General features: G+C 33.6%; 1 protein-coding gene across 6 annotated transcripts in view; it reads left to right on the top strand.

Moving 5' to 3' along the window:
- The window catches only part of LOC124369175 (SRSF protein kinase 1-like), a 108,121-nt gene that overhangs the window by 41,178 nt on the left and 43,859 nt on the right, over positions 1–23,084 (top strand). For 2 of the 6 annotated variants that reach the window (XM_046826980.1, XM_046826979.1), the window contains exon 2: positions 18,238–18,456. In XM_046826980.1, the coding sequence (XP_046682936.1) occupies positions 18,238–18,456 (219 nt within the window). Of the gene's footprint in view, positions 1–2,870; positions 3,521–18,237; positions 18,457–23,084 lie in introns of all 6 variants that reach the window. The other 4 variants (XM_046826974.1, XM_046826975.1, XM_046826978.1 and 1 more) reach the window with 4 other exon arrangements.

Here is a 23,084-nt window from a genome sequence, read left to right as displayed (position 1 = left end):
TAACGTTTAATAATTATATTATTCGCCACGCATAATACTTCAATTTCCAAATAAAAAATAAACATGCATTGCAAGCTTAGTAAAACATGTACATGAACTAAGCATGCTTGTATTTGTTCTTTATTATCTTCTCATATACAGGGTCTTAAAGTATGAAATTTGCCTTGTATTAAATATTCTTATATTTTATTTATGTATTCAGTTTATTTTTCTTATTAATTTCTTTGTCGTGTTGAAAACCTGAGCGTAGCAGAATGGTAATATGTATTGCTTACTCAGTTTACGTTAGGAAAATAACGATTGGTACTCCGTATTAAAAAAAGAAAAAGCTAATGTATAGTGGATTATATAAGTATGTAAGGATAGCTAGGTCTCTATACAGCACTGCAGGTACCTATATCGCAGAAGCAGGCATAGCTGCGGGCAGTGTAGAACAGTACCGCGCTTCCTCTGTAATGTCACTAATGACCCAGCTCGATTTCCCGTCGTTCACCAATCTATAACTAATTTCAATTACAGCTTGTTGTGCTGTCTACTGTAAAATATAAATCAATTAAGTTTACAGGATCAGTAATCTGGTATCTTATTACTAATAATATTAGTATTTCCGTTAATATCTGGTCAATATATCGCGGAAATCACAGGAATCGTAATTTCTAAAAATATTTCCGTAATACCAGGGCAAAATATTGTAGTCCAGGAATTCCTTCTAGCCCCAATTGGAAGATGGTAAATTAACATTTTCAATGGAATACATCCTAAAACCTATTTATTCCTGAAATAAGTAAGAGAGTGTGTTTAAAACCCATCTGATCCCTTCGTGTATAATAGCGGATAACCTGAACGTGTTATAGAGGAAAAGGTTTCAGATCGCCAATTTGCAGCCTAGACCTCGATATAGAACAGACCAATCTTTTTTGCTCTAAAATAAGTAAAGATCAGAGTAATTATCTTTAATATTAGTTATGAGTTAGTATATAAAATTCTTTATATGTAATATTATGGGAATAGCCTTTTTGGCGCCCTAATAGGCTCACAGATAGAAAAACATGAATAAATGCATAAATAAAGGAGAAGTAATGATTCAAATGATAAGGCAAGCGACATAATAAGATCTAGCTGTGCAAACTTTCGATCAATTTTAAAACGCTCATGTACACTTACAATGACAAAGCAGAAACTTTATAGATGTTTGGCTAGTGTTAGGGAGATTATTGATCGGATCACTATTTACAAATGTGTGTTTGTTAAATAAAATAGTCAGAAAATTTACCTTTATAAAGAACCTTCGTATCTTCTTGCACAATGAAAATAAGATTTGTAGGTGATGCCAAAGAGAATATTTGAAATTAGTTTTGAAATTTTCGTCATGTAGTCCCTTTTTGCTCAATGGATGTATAGAATGTATTGAAATAACAACCTCTTATTTTGTGTTGCCCCAACCAAAATTGTGGATGATATAAAGTTTTACATTTTTATTTGGTTTAAAAATAACTCCCTTTTATTTTGTAAAAAAACCTTGTATTAGTATTTAATTAAGAATTGCATTATTATAATGCACATTCAATAAAATCTCAACAGGCATGGTTTTCAAAAGAATTATATATTTAGAACCAAAATATAAAGTTTCAAATTTTAAACAGAAGCGATTTTATAATGGAACTATATAAATGTTTTTCGTAAGCTGTGTTGAGTTAAATTTTATATATATTCTCCCTTCTAACAGATACGTAAAAAGCTAGCTGAGAGTTGTTGAAAAATCTCCCTAAGTTGTTGATTTTATTTGTATTATTCATGAACTGAATGGCCTAATCTTTTACACACACACACACACACACACACACACACACACACACACACACACACACACACACACACACACACACACACACACAAGCGCGCGCGCACAAAATTGCAAGTGGTGCTGATTTACAAGTGATACAAGTGAATTTTTCCTATGTGAGGTAGGTATTTGTTTACAATTTCGTCTTGAAATCTGAAATGCACAATTCTTTACTTAATCTCAACCCAAGCATCTAGCCATTAGTCGATTTTCAAAATGTATAGATGATACAAATATGTGTTTTGTCCGAATACAATGAATATAAATTCCATATTCACATAAGGAAAGAAATAACTGTGATCGTGTTACGCAGATTTTCAGTTATGTGGTGATATTATTTATTTTAAGGTACACTGTTTTTATAAACGTATTTCACGCAGAAGCAACCGAGCTCTCTACACATAATGTAGCTATGGTGGGAAGGGTTGATACAATGTGAACGCTCAGTCTAGCTCCAGTTCCCCTTCCTCATAGGTTGTTCCACCGTACTTAGTACATCGTAGTGCTCAATGAAAATACCTCTTCATCTAGAATATACTATATTTTGTAGTCTATGCATTTCTGATGTCGAAAAGAGTTCATTTTGAGCTCCTTCGTCGCCGACATTTTGTTGGGTCTCTTCAGACGGACTTTACTCCAGATTGCAGTAGTTAAGTCTCTGACAGTGTCAGATTCCAGACAGAGAACTAAGTGGAAGGTGAGCTCGAGGTAAACTCAACATTCACATACTGATAACGACTTTATCCAAATTTAGGGGTTTTTAACAGGACTAGACTCGCGAAATTGTTATAACCATATTTTAAAAATGCGATTATATAATAGATCAAATTTTTATGAAATTTCAAACTATCCAACTGAAAGAAACTTTTATGCGTGGATACATATAAAATATTAACATATACTGTTAGGTCTGTATAAGGATTTTTCATATACTCCATATTCCATAGATATACTATATAATATGACTGAAAAAGGGGTGAGAACGAGCTTAAAAGTAAGAATAAAATTGTGTTTGCCGTGTTTATAGTCATGTGGTTCATTTATTTTGACCGATGCATACTAACTGAACGTAATTGAAACTTGTACACCGGCAAGTAAAATAATGATGATTATAGATAGAGAAGCAAGGTTATGTAGGTGATGGTGCAGCTGTGTGGAGCGTGGCCGTGAGAGGGAACGGGGGCGCTGTATGGGGTGTCTCGGTTGAGCGGTAGCAGGAGCGGATGGGATGAACTCAGAGGAAGACGTTTGCGATGCCGGCCCTGAAGCGCTGGTGTACTCGCTGCAGATGGAATGGTTGGGACTGGACGGACGCACTTACGTGAACAACTCCGTGAGAATAGAATGGACCGAGGGGGACAGTCGCGCCGTGTGCGAGATGCCGAAGAAGCTGTCCGACGGTGAATTCTCGTCACAGGAAATGGACATCTCCGGGCACTGCAGTCGGTGTTTGGTGCAGGTGTTCGCGTTTGCAGCCCTCATCCTGTTGTTGCTCAAGGGTCTGGGAGTTCAGACAGCTCGCCCCGTCACGTTCCCTGTTCCAGGCCTATCCGTCCAGACTTGCCACGAAGTGCCCAAGAGGACCAGTGCCTCTGAGCTCTTGTCAGTTTCCAGGAGAAGTCTGTCGGCCGCGGCTGTCCTACAGAGCTGCTTCACCAGACCGTTTCTTAAAACGAGGTAGGACTGCGTGCATAGAGAGAATAAAATGCTGAGTGTCTACTTACAATGCTTTGTTTATCATAACCATGATACAAATAAAATTATCGCATACCCATCAACTGTGTTCATGTTAACATTGAAAAACTCGACTAAATGTATAAGGGTGTGAGTTTGTACTAATATTATATTCGTAATGTAAATATTAAGAAGTGCGATTGAAACTTCTAACTCTGGTTTGTATTAAAAAAAGAATCTTGAAAGAAAGAAAGAGCGTGATAACTACGGCAACGTTTGAAATATATGTTTTAAAACCTTGAAAATCCAAATGATCCCCCTGTAAAAAGAAAACATAAAGTACGGCATATGACTAACAATATTTCCTAATTGATACTTTAAAGGACCGAGTTAGACCTAATTTTGTATTAAAATAAATAATTTCTTATTACATTTAATTTTGTATGCCCGATAATTTTCAATTTAATTGCTTTATTCACAAACACATTGTATTGAATAACTAGAAAATTATAAAAACATAAATTTAAACTATAATTTAGAATTGTATATGAACTGTAAAAACAGTGTAGACAAGAAACTCATTACTAGCTATTTGTATAGCATACAAAACTATTAGTTAATATTTTTTAAATTATTTTGTTCGTTAATTATGTATGTAAGTTTTACGTTGTCAGCTACAGAGTCAGAAACGGTGACGGGAAACCATAAAAGTATAAGAGGAAATTAATGATAGAATGGATCGAACTCACTCCCTTGCGAATTCTGCAGCTCTGGTGAGCATCTTATACGATCTTCGAAGTTTATTTGGCTACCTCGGAAAATCCTATTCATAACTACCAAGTAGTCAAGATCCTATACATGCAGTCAAGATGTCAGGTCCAAATTCATCGTTCAGATACCACGCGTAGTAATTATGTTAGACGTGAAGATGATACTGTATATTTACACCGTATTATTTTACTCTCAATTATTTGCCATCCGCTATTTTTAAGTCGTTCGATTTGATCTACACGGATAGTTGACACTAAAACAATTTCATATATTATTAAGGATCCAACAGAACCTTACATTTGATTGAAAGCGTATTGTTGTACACCCGACTGTGCTATAACTCTCAACATAAAGATCCTACATGGTTGAGACTTGGTACATAGGTTACTCTTGGTCCAAAGAAGATCGCTATTCATTATTGATTCAAAAGTTCAAAGAATCGTTAGTCTGTATGCATGGTTGTCCGTCTGGCCACATGTGCGATAGCTCTTTTAAGGAAGGCCCTACAGACTTAAAACGTGTTTTATATAGCTTCTTCTTGGTCCAAGGAAGGAGTCAACAAGAAAAATCGCAGTCCGTCTGTCTTTTTGTCTGCCTGTGTGATAAGACCGTTAAGATCTGTTAGATTCTTAGATACACCGTAGTATCGGTTTATTGTACATAGTAAAGACTACTATGAAGTTTTACGGCACTATCAGTGAAACTACCCGGGTAAAACGTATTATCGCTATAAAGATAACTACGTTGCAGCTGGTCAACCTAGCTTTGTAATTCTAACTTTTTTATAGAAATGCATGTATGGTTTATAATATTTGATAGCTCTGTCAGTCATTTGTGAGCAGATCCTCCAGAATGTTATTCTGCTCCGTGATGTTCCGCATCGGTAATCATATTCTAAAGAACACATAGGTCTCAAGTCTTCCTCATCAGTGTCCAACAACTGGTAGTATGCCATTATCAGTACGGGATAGAGCCGCAGCCCCAGTGTTACATACGCCAACTAACACATGAGTTCTGTAGCGCTATCGGTAGTCTCTGTTGCATGGAAAACAGCCCGGCACTGGAGACTTAAAGATGACTGCACTTTTTATGCGTGCATAAATGACACAATCACTATTCTGAAATGTTATCGAAAGCTGGTACCACTGGAGTTATTGAGACAGTGGCATCTGGGGTCACCTTTAGTTTTACCACAGGTACTTTTAATAGTCCGTTTCCACCGTCTAGAGTAAGGACATTTAAGTCCGTTAATTTGTGGTTACGAGCAGGAATGACAACTTTTACAAGGTTTGCAGTGTGCCAAACATAAAAAAGGGATGGAGAAAACCACAGAAAGACGTGTACTCCAGTATCACGCAAGGCATTGGCTGATCCAGGGAGGGGGGCAGGAGCGGATTTGCAATTTCCCTCTACATCCATATCTATTTAATTTATTGAGTTGTTTTTAGTAAGAAAACTATAAATATTTTACAAGAAATCGTAATTTTTTAAATAAAACTGTAGTTCACAAGTTCCAAAGGGCAGTCATATTTGCAAATAAACATACACAGGGACGGAATGTTTCCGAGAAATATATCAGTGGAAAGTGAATTAAGTTCCAGTTAATTTCAAAGTCATTTAAATACTACTCGGCTAGCAATTCACGGATTAAGCTAAATATACCTTACCATTTAAATGCATCAACTTAGTTTGAAATTTTGTTAAATGAATTATTGCCAATTGTTACAGTCTCAGTAATTTCAAAACAACTAATGGTCATACATGATTCCTATTATGACAGGCAGCGTTTATAAACACATACTTGTATTGTTGTGAAAGCATTAGCTATTGACATACATTACGTGCAAATCATTTATCTTTGAGAAAGAAAATTTTCTTAAATTTATTACTAAAATAGTTACAACTAAATTGTGCAAAGGAACCTGAGTTTGTAAACAGATATTAGAGACCAAGATTTAATATTCTGCTATTCTTAAAAAGCTTGGTTATACGTCTATTATATCAATATAGAAAAATAAATTGCGGTAAAGAGGCTTTATTCAAGAATTATTAAATTAATTATTAATTTAATAAAGAATTGTAATCAGTCTTTGGATGCCTTCAATAGTATCTGCCGATTGATGAACATTTCAAAAGTACTGGTATTGTTTTATACTGGATTTTATTTATTCCGTGTGTCAAATCGCTGATCATAGGCAAATTTATGGCAATAAATCAATTTTGTTTACTAGAAAAATCACAGTAAAGTAAACAAATTCAAAACATTACCAAACGTCGTCGCACTTTCAAAATAGCTCCAAAATTATTGCCATTCCATTTCCAATACAAATATAAAGTTATTTCTACGCCTATCAGCAAACAAATGCTTCAATTTTAAGGGTGCGAAATTAGAGCATAACCAATCACTTTTTTGTTACTTGAATCAAACTAATTATAATTCTTAATTGTGACTAGGTATTATTACGGTTATGCGTATGTGAACAAATGTAATAAATTATTTATATATGATATTTAAATTAAGTATAAAGGGTGTAAATTAAGTCCTGATATGCCTAGATATATTCCAAACAAATTGAGATATCGATGTAAAATTTTTTGTGACATGTCATTTGAAAGGTAAATTCAAAAGAAATACAATGAAATGATCGAAACATATCTGCGACGATCGTAGCAAAAGTTATAGGCAAACAACTCCTTACATTTTGAGGTTGAGTGGTAGAGAGGGCTTGATAGCCCTGACTCCGCCTCTTTAATAAAGGAATTTTTCATTCATTCATTCATACATCCAAGGGTGTAAATTAAGTCATGATACGTTTGGATATATTCCAAACGGATTTAGATATCAATGTACAACCTTCGCCATGCTTATTAAATATTTTTTTTTTATATTTTGAGAATAAAACGAATCAAAGGGGGGTAGAAGGTGGTAACTTTAAATTTTCAAACTACAATCCCCATCTTGAGATATGTCATATTAAAGGTTTTTATTAATTCAATAAAAACACAATGACGTTGAGAGATTACCTAGCAGACGTTATGGGCAAATAACGAAAAAGAATATTAATCTGTAGGTACAATACCAATCTTTAGCGCATATGAACACAATGCATGCGTGATATTTTTAGTAAGACTTTGAGGGGCCCAGCTTATCCCTTTATGTAATGTTTCTTCTCTTGCGTAGTATATATGTAATGTTTCTGGTGTGCATAGTTTTGTAAAGAGGTGTCTTTTTCTAGGTGGCATTAAAATGTAAGGGATTATTTGCCCTTAACTTTTGCTAGGATCGTTGTAGATATGTTTCGTTCATATCATTGTGTTTCCATTGAATGGACCTTTGAAAATGACATGTCACAAGATAGGGGTTGCAATTTGAAAATTTAAAGTGACCTCTTCTACCTCTTTTTTATCAGGACAAAAACGTATGGTTCGTGCTAATTACAGTTGATTTTACTATTTTAATTTGTGCATATTATACTGTATATCTTCCAGCAGTTTCAATCCGAAATACTAATCCGATTGGGAAGAAATTTAAGACGAATGGGATTTGATCTGAGCTATATTTCTGAAAAAGTAGCGATCCTTAGCAATATTATCGCGTGACTATAAAAAAAGCTGCAAACTAAAAGATAAAATTATAAATTCTCATGTATTGAATAAAGTTTAACACTACAAACAAAGGTTTGTCAAACGTCAACAGAACACGATGTACACCAATGAAGATTAGTTTTTCTCTCGCCATCTCTGATGTGTGTTGGCGTGTGTTGTTTAGTGCGCCTAGTATACTGTTAATAGTTTGGAGTGTTGTGTATATGCTTAGGTTTTTACGTAAAATATGTCATGTTGTCAACTTTGAGATTGGCAATTCATCACCACACATTGATTAGTTTTTAATTATTCACTACTTTACGGTGGTAACATTTATACGTGTAAGAGCCATCAAAAAGAAGCAAACAAAATAATAATTGGTTAGACGATAAAAAGTTTCGAGCTTGAAAGTTTCTAAAATCACAAATAATGTTTCCGAGAAGTACACAAAGTTTATGCAGCTACTCGTATTTGATCAATTGATACATTCTTCTGAATGAGACATTTTAAACACCGGCTTAACGAGATTATTTCTTCTCCTTCTCTTGATTAATTTAATCTATTTGTTACATGATATTAGCTTTAGTTCAGTTTAAAAAGTAAACTGTATTACACAAACCTTTTTTCAACAAACTTGTTTGTTATAATCAAATAACCAATTAGTGCGTAGTAAAGTAATTTTTGTGTTGTTATGTACTCAAGCGTAGAGTAAATGTTTGTCTCTCTAATAAAAAACCATTGGTAGTTATTGTCGTTGAATTATAGAGTTAGACATGGTATAGTTTTGAAACTTCTGTACCTCTGTAATAGTTCTGGTGTATGTGACACAGACAAAATGCAACGTTGTGGGTTTCTAATGGTTTAAATTCGGTCTTAATTAAATATCTGGTAGTGGCTTCTTATTGTCCGTGCGTCCGTTTATCTGTGTACACGTCTGCCCGTCTGCACGGTAACTCTTGATAGAAAGATCTTGAAGACTAGAGACACTTAGTACAGACTGCTAGTCCTAGAGACTTTCTCTTGGTCGAATGACGAGCTCTGTTTATTTTAGGATCTGTATGCCTGTCTTCGATAACTCTTTTGTTAAGTTCTGTCGGGTTCTTCGATGCCATTGTATTAATTTATTGTTTGTTTACACATTCATATTCCATATTTCTGTTTTTTATGCGCTTCGTGTTTCTTTTACCGCTACATAATATGCTTTCGTAACATTTTGAATGTTTCCTTAAAATTTGTTGACACGATTTGGCTACTTTAGGTACATTTAATTGAAAGGCATTACAAGTTTCGACGTCAACAAAAAATTAATGAATGTATTATTACTTTCCAGTGCACACCTTAGTGAAATATTGATACGTTTTAAACTTGGCTGACTTACTAAAGGGTGTTCAGTCACTATTTAGATTTGTAATTTTTATTTTTTAAATGTATTCAGTTTGTCCTCTTGCCTCAGAAAATTGACCCATAAATTCCATGTGAATGTTCCAATTTTATAAGTGAAATATTCAGGAAATGTTAACTAAAGTATTAACATTTAATATTATTACTAATTTACCACCTATAAAACTTATATTTGTACGCACTACTGTACATGGAGTAACTTTAACAAAGTAATAATATGAAAATAGGACACATATCTGTTTAAATAACCAACATGTCAATTAACAGGTATTTGATATGATCGGAATTAAATCTGGCTATTAATAACAATTTTATAAATACAAAAAGTCGTTGAAAGATATATATTTGGTCTTCCGATCATATGATGGTTTAGTTATTTAAACCCAAATGAGACAGAAACCGTCGAATATAAAATAATTGGATCGTAAAAAGTAAGGGCTCTGTGTGGCATCAAACATGTCTGTTTTCGTGCTCGCTATTCAATTAATTAACCGTCCCAAATCCTAGCTCTCATCATCAGCACATAAACAGATTAGATTAACTAAGTCACAGTTTCAATTTATAAATGTTTATAAATGAGTCAGTTGATTGGCATTACGTTGTTGGATGTCCGTAGATGTAGAAACTAAATCGTGTAGTAAAGGTGATAACTTTTACCCACAAGTCTCATTCATTGGCTCTCTTGAGTCAGCGTCAGTTTGTATGATGCTTATGTTTATCGTAAACGTAATGTTAAGGTTTTCACCTCCCTAATGCAAACCCAAAACTGATTAAATATATTTCCTGAATCAAGATTGCATAACAATTGCGTTAATTGCGCCATTCTTGTGCTGTTTAATAAAATTTAGGTTTTAATGTAGTCTGAGAGTATTAGTAGAGTTACGTACAGGAATATTGGTGGCGCATCCATTGTTTGGATACGGAGAAAAATTATAGAAAATGTTACGTAATATTAATTTTTTTCTTTGATATATCTATTATATATTATATATATATATATATATATATATATATATATATATATACATATATTATGTATTTGATATATTATATACCAGTACGGAACACGGCTGGTCACTGTGTATTATGTATGTTCTGCCTTGCTGAGGTAACTGTCAAGAGGTAAGAAATGTAAATGTAGGAAACTCAGTACTATATATGCCGCACAGATTACAGAAGTCAAGGAGTATTGATGGTGGAAGGGCCAGTGCGGAACACGGCTGGTTACTGTGTATTATGTATGTTCTGCCATGCTGAGGTAACTGTCAAGAGGTAACAAATGTAAATGTAGGAAACTCAGTACTAAATATGCCGCACAGATTACAGACGTCAAGGAGTATTGATAGTGGAAGGGCCAGTACAGAACACGGCTGGTTACTGTGTATTATGTATGTTCTGCCATGCTGAGGTAACTGTCAAGAGGTAAGAAATGTAAATGTAGGAAACTCAGTACTATATATGCCGCACAGATTACAGAAGTCAAGGAGTATTGATAGTGGAAGGGCCAGTACAGAACACGGCTGGTCACCGTGTATTATGTATGTTCTGCCTTGCTGAGGTAACTGTCAAGAGGTAAGAAATGTAAATGTAGGAAAACTCAGTACTATATATGCCGCACAGATTACAGAAGTCAAGGAGTATTGATGGTGGAAGGGCCAGTGCAGAACACGGCTGGTCACTGTGTATTATGTATGTTCTGCCATGCTGAGGTAACTGTCAAGAGGTAAGAAATGTAAATGTAGGAAACTCAGTACTAAATATGCCGCACAGATTACAGAAGTCAAGGAGTATTGATAGTGGAAGGGCCAGTGCGGAACACGGCTGGTTACTGTGTATTATGTATGTTCTGCCATGCTGAGGTAACTGTCAAGAGGTAAGAAATGTAAATGTAGGAAACTCAGTACTATATATGCCGCACAGATTACAGAAGTCAAGGAGTATTGATAGTGGAAGGGCCAGTAAAGAACACGGCTGGTCACCGTGTATTATGTATGTTCTGCCTTGCTGAGGTAACTGTCAAGAGGTAAGAAATGTAAATGTAGGAAACTCAGTACTAAATATGCCGCACAGATTACAGAAGTCAAGGAGTATTGATAGTGGAAGGGCCAGTGCGGAACACGGCTGGTCACTGTGTATTATGTATGTTCTGCCTTGGTGAGGTAACTGTCAAGAGGTAAGAAATGTAAATGTAGGAAACTCAGTACTATATATGCCGCACAGATTACAGAAGTCAAGGAGTATTGATGGTGGAAGGGCCAGTGCAGAACACGGCTGGTCACTGTGTATTATGTATGTTCTGCCTTGGTGAGGTAACTGTCAAGAGGTAAGAAATGTAAATGTAGGAAACTCAGTACTAAATATGCCGCACAGATTACAGAAGTCAAGGAGTATTGATAGTGGAAGGGCCAGTGCAGAACACGGCTGGTCACTGTGTATTATGTATGTTCTGCCTTGCTGAGGTAACTGTCAAGAGGTAAGAAATGTAAATGTAGGAAACTCAGTACTAAATATGCCGCACAGATTACAGAAGTCAAGGAGTATTGATAGTGGAAGGGCCAGTGCCGAACACGGCTGGTCACTGTGTATTATGTATGTTCTGCCTTGCTGAGGTAACTGTCAAGAGGTAAGAAATGTAAATGTAGGAAACTCAGTACTAAATATGCCGCACAGATTACAGAAGTCAAGGAGTATTGATAGTGGAAGGGCCAGTGCGGAACACGGCTGGTCACCGTGTATTATGTATGTTCTGCCTTGCTGAGGTAACTGTCAAGAGGTAAGAAATGTAAATGTAGGAAACTCAGTACTATATATGCCGCACAGATTACAGAAGTCAAGGAGTATTGATAGTGGAAGGGCCAGTACAGAACACGGCTGGTCACTATGTATTATGTATGTTCTGCCATGCTGAGGTAACTGTCAAGAGGTAAGAAATGTAAATGTAGGAAACTCAGTACTAAATATGCCGCACAGATTACAGAAGTCAAGGAGTATTGATGGTGGAAGGGCCAGTGCGGAACACGGCTGGTCACCGTGTATTATGTATGTTCTGCCTTGCTGAGGTAACTGTCAAGAGGTAAGAAATGTAAATGTAGGAAACCTAGTTCTAAATACGCCGTTATGTTATGTCACACTTTTAATTGCTTACAGCTACTATATTATTGATCGCTGGTGTATGAAACATAGGTAAATTCAAAACAAATGTTTCTAAAGTTTTGTTTTCATTAGTTGATTTACCCATTGTTGTTACCTAGTATTATGTGGCAATCGTTTTTCAAAAGTAATCATCGTAGCAACTTTCTAAATAAAACTTCAGTGTATTTTGTGGCTAACAAAGTTTAATTTTGTGATTTCAATGCAACGGGAGTATCGTCGAGTGTTTCATGAAAATCCCTCTGACAGACGCAGCATCGGTCGATACTATAAGAAGTTTAAAGAAACAGCCAGCTTATTGGACACAACGCGGATAATTAGACAAAAATAGGAGATGAAACCGTCGACAACATCCAAAATAGTTTTGTAATAAGCCCAAAAAGTCTGTGAGGAAACGTGGTCGTGTGTTGAATGTCGCCAAGTCTACAGTTCGCAAAGTGTTTAAGAAAAGACTTACATTTAATAGTTATAGACCTTCAATATTGCATGGTTTGAAGCCTGATGACAAATTAAAGACGTATTATTTGGTGTAATTATTCTTTATGAAACGGAGTGGATCAAAATTTTATAAACCGTATGGTTTTTAGTAATGAGGCTTTTTACTTTTGTGGAAATGTGCATCGTCATACAGTTCGTACATTGAACAATTGAATTGAACAAGCAACGAATAAGAGCTGCTATCTAATCAGAAATCCTGATCAAAGTATGGGAGGAGATTTACGTTCGCTCGGACGCCTAGAGAGAGATTCATGGTGCCCATGTCGAGCTCAGATACACTGACGTAAAACTGTTTAAAGTACTCTTCAATCCTATGTTAATCACATTCTTGTGCTGTGTATAATTTTGTAAATAAAGTTATTTAAAAGTGTGACATGATTTTGTGGACACGCTGCATTAGTTCATGCTCCAAGTAACATTAACAACGTAATATAAATTAAATTAATTTAAGCGTAATTAAATTTGAAAGTAATGTAGATTACAAGTTTGAACAAGTAAAAAATTCAAACTTATATAAAGTGAATAATATTTCATTTTTACTTATTTCCATTGTTTAATACTAAAAAGATTAATTAAAAAAAAAGAAAAAAAACAAAAGGCTTGGTTATTTAAAAATAGTACATTTTAAAATGGAGTGAGTGAGTGGCTTTGATTATAAAAAGTGTTGTCAATAATATATAATTAACATCTTAATTACCATTTTCAATTTTGAGATTTTAATAAATTTTATTTTTTCCCTAAAAAAATGTTATTTTAAATTTTATTTAAACCCTACAGTTTTGTTTGCAACTGCACTAGTAAGTGTTCCACTACACATATAAAAAACTGAAGGTGAAGGTCATTAACGTGTAGTGTGTATTTCGTTAACAATCCACTAAAGTCACTAAAGGAATCGTTAAATTTGCAACAATCTTGTAGTATTTGAAATGGTTCTGCCCGTGACTTTACAGGAACGTTAGTTTTGTCAACGGCCACTAGGTGTTGTAGTTCCATTTATTGCCGCTGGAGTCGTATTCTCAAACATTATGTTACATTTGTTACGTTTCAGGTAAAATTAGTTATATTTGACAAATTATCAATATTTTTTTCTGCTACATTTAGCAGAAAATAATGTTGTACAACTATATATTAGGTTAGGCTGTATTAAAAACACAATATCATCTGTTGGTAATTAATTTATAATGCCGTCTTGTGTTTTCTTTATATTAATTCATTCAGTGTACAGTATACTCAAGAAAACAGCGTCCACGATTTAGTTAAAATATTTGGAAGCCACTTACTTATACCAGTTGTTAGAAGCCTGGTTGGTTGGTGGCTATTATCAATGAAATTATATTATATAATTAAGGAGTGCGATTGGGCTCCTTATTACGAGGTGTATATATATCTCACAGGTGTATATATATATATATATATATATATATATATATATATATATATATATATATATATACCTGTGATTTGACAGGTATTTGGTCTTCCGATCACATGTTAGTTTGGTTATTTAAGGACATATGTGAAAGAAGAAGCCATATACCAAATAATTGAATCGTAAAAAGTAAGGGCTTTGTGGTGTAATGGTAGCACATTCACCCGACATGTGAAAGATCCGAGTTCGAGTCCCGGCGGAGCAAGTACTTTTTGTGATTAAATGTTTATTAAAATTAAATTAGGCTATTGCCACTTATATAAATTTGATGAATATAAATAAAAAGTCATTTGACAGGTATTTGGTCCTCCGATCATATGTCAGTTTGGTTATTTAAACACATATGTGAAAGAAAAAGCCAAATATAAAATAATAGAATCGTAAAAAGTAAGGGCTCTCTATGGTATAATGGTAGCACATTCACCCGACAAGTGAAAGATCCGGGTTCGAGTCCCGGCGGAGCAATTTCTTTTTGTAATTAAATGTTTATTGAAATTAAATTAGGCTATTGCCGCTTATATAAATTTAATGAATATAAATAAAAAGTCATTTGACAGGTATTTGGTCTTCCGATCATATGAGATATAATATATATATTGTATATATATATATATATATTGCTAATAAAGATGTATATATATACACATCTCAATTAGCATGTATTTACAAAAATAAACTTCAATAACATCACACGTTTAATAACATAACTAACATTTCGTTGTATATTAAATGAGATATATGAAATTTCAAGATATATGAAATAAGAATATACATAGGCAACATATTAGAAATGTGATTGTAAACGTGTTACAATAATATGTTTCAAGCTTTTAGACAATAATTATCTAAATATTCAGAGTCTGAAAAGTTCTAGCAATTTTCTTCGATGAACTTATTCATAATACCAGTTTTCAACATAACGTAGGTACTTCAAAAGGGGGGGGGGGCGTTTCCATACAAAAGCAGTGTAAAGTAAGCGTATGCAGTATTAAAACAAGACGGAAACTAGCAAAATATCTGTGGCTGACAGAATTGAAACTGCATTAATTCTGTTTTTGTCTATTCATACTGCTGCCGGTAAAGGATTTCGGGTCTCTCCTTACAGTCTATCAATACCTAGAGATATATTTCTCAAACAGGCAAATTGAACTAGAATGTTAATTACCAGTTTGGGTCGGGTCACCTTCTTGAGTGTTAGAATTATCTTAGGTGTTTCAATAATATCGTAACATTTCATTTTGAAAATGAAGAATTTATCAATTTTATGAGTGGTGTCAAACATTCTTGTGACACGAATTTAGTGCAAGTCGTCAATGTTGCAGTGTTTTTTGTAGTTTCTGAATCCCTCATAAAAGGCAGGGTCCATAAATGTCGGATTTCTCAGATTTATAGATGCAAAAAATGTAATAAAATCCCTTGCCAGTTATAATTGGTCTGCATTAAGTTTTACTGACCTTGTTATGAGTTTTCTCCACATTCAGTAACATGATAACATTCCTCGAAGTTTTTGTTAAAAGTGCCACACGATTTTATTATTGGTTTATTAGTAACTTTTGCAGCACATGCGGTTATTCAGAAAATGTTTTACATGCATTTACAAGAATATGAATTGTTCATATCTAGTTATTAAAAACTAATATTGTAAAATTTTCCGAAAATAAGAATACCACGTGTAATAAACCTGTAGATTTTTTTATCGCTTTCTGTATGCCCTTATATTGCCTGTTGAAATTGCGAGATATGTTCAACTAATGATTAAAATATTCTTTTTAGAATTCAAATAACAAACTCCATTTCAGTTAAATTTTGTTGCGTTATTTCATGTATCGTGAGTTTCTGCTTCTGCAAGACATACTCCTGTACTGAGTAGTCGTGTGTTTATAACAGAGATTGTGGCATTTCGGATGTTAGTCATGAAGTTGTAGAGGGTTGTTTCAAACGGAATTTCTCTGGCGAATTCATGGATCAATAATTCATATTGAATTAATCGAAACTCCGATTAAAAAAATTTATTAGTGTCGGCAAATCCGTGAATATTGATATTTATAATGACAACAAAATTAAAGAAATTGTATGAACAAGGAGATTAAGAAAATCGAGTTCATAAAAAATGATTAATGGTTTGGCTTTTATTTATACGTTAATCAATAGGCTAAAAACCTTTACATCGCGTTAATGAATATATCTGAAACTTCAACATCTATTACGATACTGTAAGTTATATTAATAGGGTCGCGATGATTTATCGGTTTGTTTTTTTAAATAAATTCGATAAACCCATACAATTTCAATATTCAATGGAACTGTAATCGTATTCTCACTGATCAAATAAATGTAAATTAACTGTTGGGATTGATATATACCCTCTATTGTTGTACTAAACTGCTTTTTACCTTGAACACGGTTTACTCACTTGGATTCAGACCATTCGGACTGTCTAAACATTGCCTTTTAAAAGTGCTTTAACCGATCCTTTTTGAACCGAAAACTGATGAACGTGAAAGGGTTGACCTCCATAATACGTTGTTAAAGTGTATTTACCTTTAGTAATCGATGATCTCAGTACTATTGTTTGTTTCATACCCCACAGAAGTACTCGACCAATTCCGTAGTTTAACAGTTCTATTAGAGTAGATTTAGTTATAATTCCAATGTGCACGACACGTACCAACTATCGCTGTAAAACTTTCATATTAATCTCCCTTGATTCTTATCAATAAATTGAGTTTGTCAGCGAGGTTATGGATGCATTCCCCCTCCCGACATTTTAATGTAATACGAGTATTTTAAATAAGTTATACTTTTTATTTGAAAGTTGATGTTTTTCATCCGATAAAATCCATATTTGAGACTCCTTTGTCCTCTTAGGATATTTCGCTTATAGATTCCATGGTAGTTAATATAAAAATACAAAGGCCCTGGCCCCTTTCATTCACTATTACCTCGAAAGAATAAATCGAATAAGACTTATGCCTTATTCTAGTTTATATTTAGAGTTCATTTGCGTGTCAAGAAATGTTTAAAAATTCTGAACCTTCCTTCTATTGATAAAAATTGTTAAAAGAGATTAGTTAAACTAGATATGGAAATCATAGTTTTATACTGGCGATTGAAATATTTTGTACCACCGTTCCCTTAAAACATTAATAAAAAAGTTTTAAAAATTCATATTAGCTCAAAGCATTTCTCCGGGTTGTTGGAACTCCAGTTTCCCACAGGGATTTCGATAACTCGCAGGACAATATTATATTTATCCTCCCATTACATAATCGTGATTACGATGTTTATGACCTGATCATAGTTGGTACTAGCCGAAGTGTACATTTAAACTTGCGTTAAAAATAAAATGACCAATTAAACGCTAAAATCAAGCTTAATGATTTAGTAATACATTGTTCAGTATTTTACAAGAATTCAAAATAGCAGTTTTCATCACTAAGAGCAAAATTTGTCGTTTCGGTGCGCAATCGTCTTTTATCAACGAGGTGAAAACGAGGTCAGAAATTCGTTGAAGCCCCTAAAGACAGTCTTGTATCCGTGTGCTGAACAACGGTTTTTATCATACGGGAAACAAATTTAAAACTTATTTAATTTTATTACATAATAACTCTACATGGTAATATCGTCAAGTTCACATATGCAAAACAGTTGTCTTTTTTTATTTACTTCTACTGAAACAATAGGAAAGATTGTGATTGAATTGTGCGCCAATTTATTTTTGAGATCTTTGTTATAAGGTAACGGAAAAGCAATCACTTTATGGGTCAACTATCAAAAACAGCTGTCATTTTTACAGTAAGATAAAAACAGACATTCTTAAGTTAGTTTTTATATACAATCAGTTATGATTTTAAACCTATTCTTGACCAGTTGTGTGTGCCGACAGATCTGAGCCAAGAGACTTCCAGACGAACGACCCGGTTGAAGCACAAGAGGAGGAGCTGCTCAACTCGGAGGACGATGAGGAGCAGGAGGACCCCCGGGAGTACTGCCGTGGTGGATATCACCCAGTCAACGTCGGAGACTTATTCCACTGCCGTTATGAGGTGGTCCGCAAGTTGGGCTGGGGCCATTTTTCTACAGTTTGGCTTTGTTGGGACCTCCTGTGAGTGTTATTCATTTCATTCACGTTAATTTTACATGTTTACGTTATATTTGAGCCATATCCTTGAGCAAATACCTTTTTTAGTATTAATAATCATACTTAAACCAATGTGGAGCTATATTAAGTAAACAGTTTAATACCTCGTTATTATTACTTATAGGTTTATTCTGGAGCGACATACTAACTCTCGTTTCATGATACTTCTTATGCTTTAAGTTAAATCCAAATATAATACTAAACCATAATTTTACATGCACATGGCACTTACGATGAATATTTGATATACAAAAACATTTTTCGCCATTTTCTTTAAATTTTTATTTGAAATCGTACTATCGCTATATATATACAATTCTGAGCTATCTTATTGACTATGAGAGATATAAGTTACTGAAATTGCGAACTGTGCCTTAATTTTTGACAGTTAGAAAATTAACCAATCTATTTTAATCAATTATATTGTTTACTTGCATCGTAAACGCACACCAGATAGTAATGGTAAATAAGCAATGGTTCAGACCATTTGAAAATTTTAAATTATATTTTTTTACTTTAAAATGCTGTTTTGACTTTGCCCGTATGTGACAGTGACTTTCAAGTTACCCGCTGGACCCTATTTGAAAATTTAAATAGAATATTTCGTTTTAAATTACATATTGTTTAATTCAGTGACGTGAAGTTCTCCATTATAAAATTGGATATTTATATACCTTATAGATTTATAGATTCCAATAATGGCACAGTAAGACACCTTTCATATAGAAACGGTGAGGCTCAAAAGCAGTTTGTATTATACCTTACTACTGACATATGACGACGACCTTTTGTGAGATTTAAGGGAAAGTATGTGTGAAGGTTGAACACATTTGGAGTGTTTGGGACAAACGTGCAGCACTCATATGCCACCAACTGCAACACTTTTAACATTAAAATTTGTGAAAATTTTTCAACAAATGTTTACTCTTACTTTGTAAAGGTTCCCTTTAAAAAAAAACACCTTTTTGTTTAAAAATATTAAAAGTTAAAAAACAATTTGTTTTAAAACTTCTAACATTTTACCGTTTTGTAAAATGAGTTGAAGAATTCTTGTTTAAAAGTGACACACAACTGTGTAGTATACACAGTCACAAACGTCTTTAAAATCAGTGGAAGACATCTTCTTTTTATTCATTCGTGTAATTGGATGCGTGTCCGCTAATTTGTCATTAGAGAATCTACTAATTAGTTTAGTTTCTTAGGATATGAAATTGACTATTTGTACATCCGAATTATTGCATCACTTACAGAACTAACCAATTGATAATCATAAGTAAATTCTATTTTAATTATCTATGATCATGGGTACACAATTTACTTAGTATTATCATTGTGATCCAGTTATTATCATTTACGTACCTGTTAAATTGGAATGCGCTGGCAAGGATATAATTCTTTGCCAAACACTAGTATAAATTAAGTATAGCATATAAATTAATTATAGAACCAATTTAATTTCTTATAACTATTTGCTATACAAATTTTCCCGAAGAACATTATATTACAACAGTCCAAATGCCATATCATAAACAGTCAATGAATAGTTTTCTCAATTTAACTCATCAAGAAGGGATTTAAGAAATTTTATCTCTTCAAAAAAGTGAGTCAAGGAATTTCAGGCTAATATTATTGAACTGAAATTCCCCATATAAGCTATATTTGTATCAGTTTAAAATAATCGAATATCTTCTTGGGTCGTCGCGTCGCCGGATATACCTTATCCTGCTACGAAAAAAATACTCAGGTTCCAATAAATTCAGACGCTAAGTTATAGAATTGATGATTAGTGTTAATGAGCGTTAAAGGATGGACAATGATATTAGCTACATATTTAATATTCATATTAACAACGGTTTTGTGTCATTCCGAAGTATAGTTTACTTACATTGAGAGTACTTCAAATGTGAGGATTCCCTTTCGTCTTTGTTCTTAAGAAATATCTGCAATTTTTCATGTTGAGAGACGATAACCTGTATTAAATTGCCATAGTAAGCTGGAAAATATCAGACTAGTCTCTTTATTTTAATTGGGTTTCTCCGAAATATAGAAAGTGAAGGGTCTTCATGAAATGAGTTTAAAATAAAAGTTTTGTAGTTGTTTTCGTAACAATTATTACTAAAAGCTTCATCTTCCCTTCTTTACAAACTTGGAGCGTCCATTTGAAATAGTGTCTGTCTACTCCATTGTTTATTTGTCTACTCCATTGTTTGTTCGGCGGGGCGACTTAGTTCATACGAATTTATTGTTAAGAATGCGGGTGGTAGAATTTTCCACATCACGCGTGATCTTCACTTATTCAAATTGCCCTTATTAATTGTTTGCTTATCGTTCCCTATGTTTTATTTAACTAATTTATTGAGCAACTATACTATTAACGTATCAGTGGATTGTTTTTTTATTTCAACTATCTATTGAATTAAAAAGTTAGTCAAATAACATTGACGTCATACTTAATTTAAGGTTCAAGTTGTATTTAAACCTTATACGAGATTTCCTTTAATAGTTCTCTCATTAATAAAATAAAGATTTTATGTTTGAAGGGAAATTTTTGTTCACATAATGTTGAGTTAAATGATTGGCAATTAAAAAAGATAACTATAAAAGAAAGAGGTAAATGAACAATGTATTGGTTGAAGTTAGTATTTAGATACATTAAAAGATGAAACTGTATATTCTCTATCTTAAAATTCCAACTAGGGACAAAAATGTGTAAAGGTTTGCAATGTTTGGTATGAAGTATTTATGTAACCTTTACTGTGATCTAATACTGCAATGGTTAAGTTTGAAATGAAAAGAAAAGTTAGAAGCTAGAACAGCATTTCAGGATTGTAGATTCGTATGTTTTTGGTCCTGAACACAAACTATAAATGTGTTTGCACCTCACAAGTAAAGTAAAAAACTTCGATTTCTCGTTATTTAATGTCGATATATTAAATTGCATAAAGTAAGAGAGTTATTTACTGAACAAAACTCCAGCATCAAAATTTAGTGATTGGATGAGCCTTCATAATCAGAAATCATTCCCAAATGTAGTTCCTAATTTTTACCCTTTCTCCTTTCCATAAAGAGGCGAAGAAAAGTAATCATTCAGCTATCATCTTATGAAAACAACATGCTACTACATTTTTCTAAGAAACAGAGAATATATCGTCGGGTTTCACTCACCGAAATTTGACATCATAAGAGGCTCTAAATAAAACACAACACCTAACTAGTATAACATTAAGTCTAGACTCGTGATAATGAACCCAAGAGACGTCACTGCACACAACACGTGTCGACTTACCAGGGAAGGCGAAACACTGGGAAGACATTCAATGTAGGCACTTCCTGTGATATCGCGTTGCGTAATTTGAAAGAGAACAGGAAGGCAGTGGTCGGGAAGGGGAGGGGTAAATATCTGATGAATAGGTTCACAATTTTTTAATGTTTATAACATATAACGATCGCAAATGTCCGATATCGTAGTATCCTTTCAATAAGTTCAGTTTCTGTGCATCCCTCCACCATGAAAACAGGCCGCAAAGATCATACAGTAAGTAGTTCTTAAATAATGCATAACAATACACAACAAATTAAAAAATTATAGAGAAATACATATCATATATACATTTCTTACTTTTAAACACTTTTGGTTATTATAGTGCTGCCACTATCGTTATAACATTTATGTTATAATATTTATGAACCTTACTTGATGAACTATTTACGGGCATTTCGACTCACCATCACAGAATATTATGTAAATTAGTGATGCAGATGTGTTTTTTCGTGAAAGGAGCTGTTTTACCTGTGTACCTGTTTCCTGTACCTTGTTTTCCTCGTTTACCTGGTACTGTTGTTTCCTGTTAGTGGTTTACCAAGCCCACACAGGTTTTCAATACATAAATAAACCACTCACTGACTACAAGTGCATACATGGTATGTTTTTCCTGGTTTCGTTTATAAATTTCAAACTCTGATTCCCACAACTTTTAAATTTTAGTATTTCCAACACGAAAGTGCTTATACATTTTTAACTATTATAGTTACAGCAATCAAAATTACACCACTCAATATTTATAATATAGTGCGACATTTTACATGGATATTACCTGAAAGTTAAAAAAAAAATCAAATTAAAAAGTAATTTCAAAACATTTTTTGTATAACCATAACTTTTAAACTACTTGAGAAATATACTGGAGCATACACAAACTGCTAGTACTTTTCATGTACTCTAAAAAAATGTAAAACAAGTCCATACATTATTATAAGATTAAATGAACCCAAACAATTTATGTTATAATTATTTAAAATGTTTTAAACACAATTACTATTTTCAGAAGGGAATCCCCTTAAAGGTAACTGTCATTGACAAACTGTAACGCCATCACTCCTGGCTGAGACTTACTTACATTGTCAGTGATTAAAAAATCTCGAACTATTATTGATATGATGTTGCCTCATGGCATCGAGAGGCAATGTTCACTCATAACAACTTTATCATGTTTTATCTATGTTGTGGGACACTACGTAAGTATTCGTGTAGGTAAGGTAAAAATAGGCTTTGTACGCTAGGTTTAAGGACAATGGCTTTCTTTTCGGAATAA

This window comes from Homalodisca vitripennis, chromosome X, assembly GCF_021130785.1.
Source record: "Homalodisca vitripennis isolate AUS2020 chromosome X, UT_GWSS_2.1, whole genome shotgun sequence".
Taxonomy (NCBI): domain Eukaryota; kingdom Metazoa; phylum Arthropoda; class Insecta; order Hemiptera; family Cicadellidae; genus Homalodisca; species Homalodisca vitripennis.
This window is presented reverse-complemented; position numbering and strand designations above follow the sequence as displayed.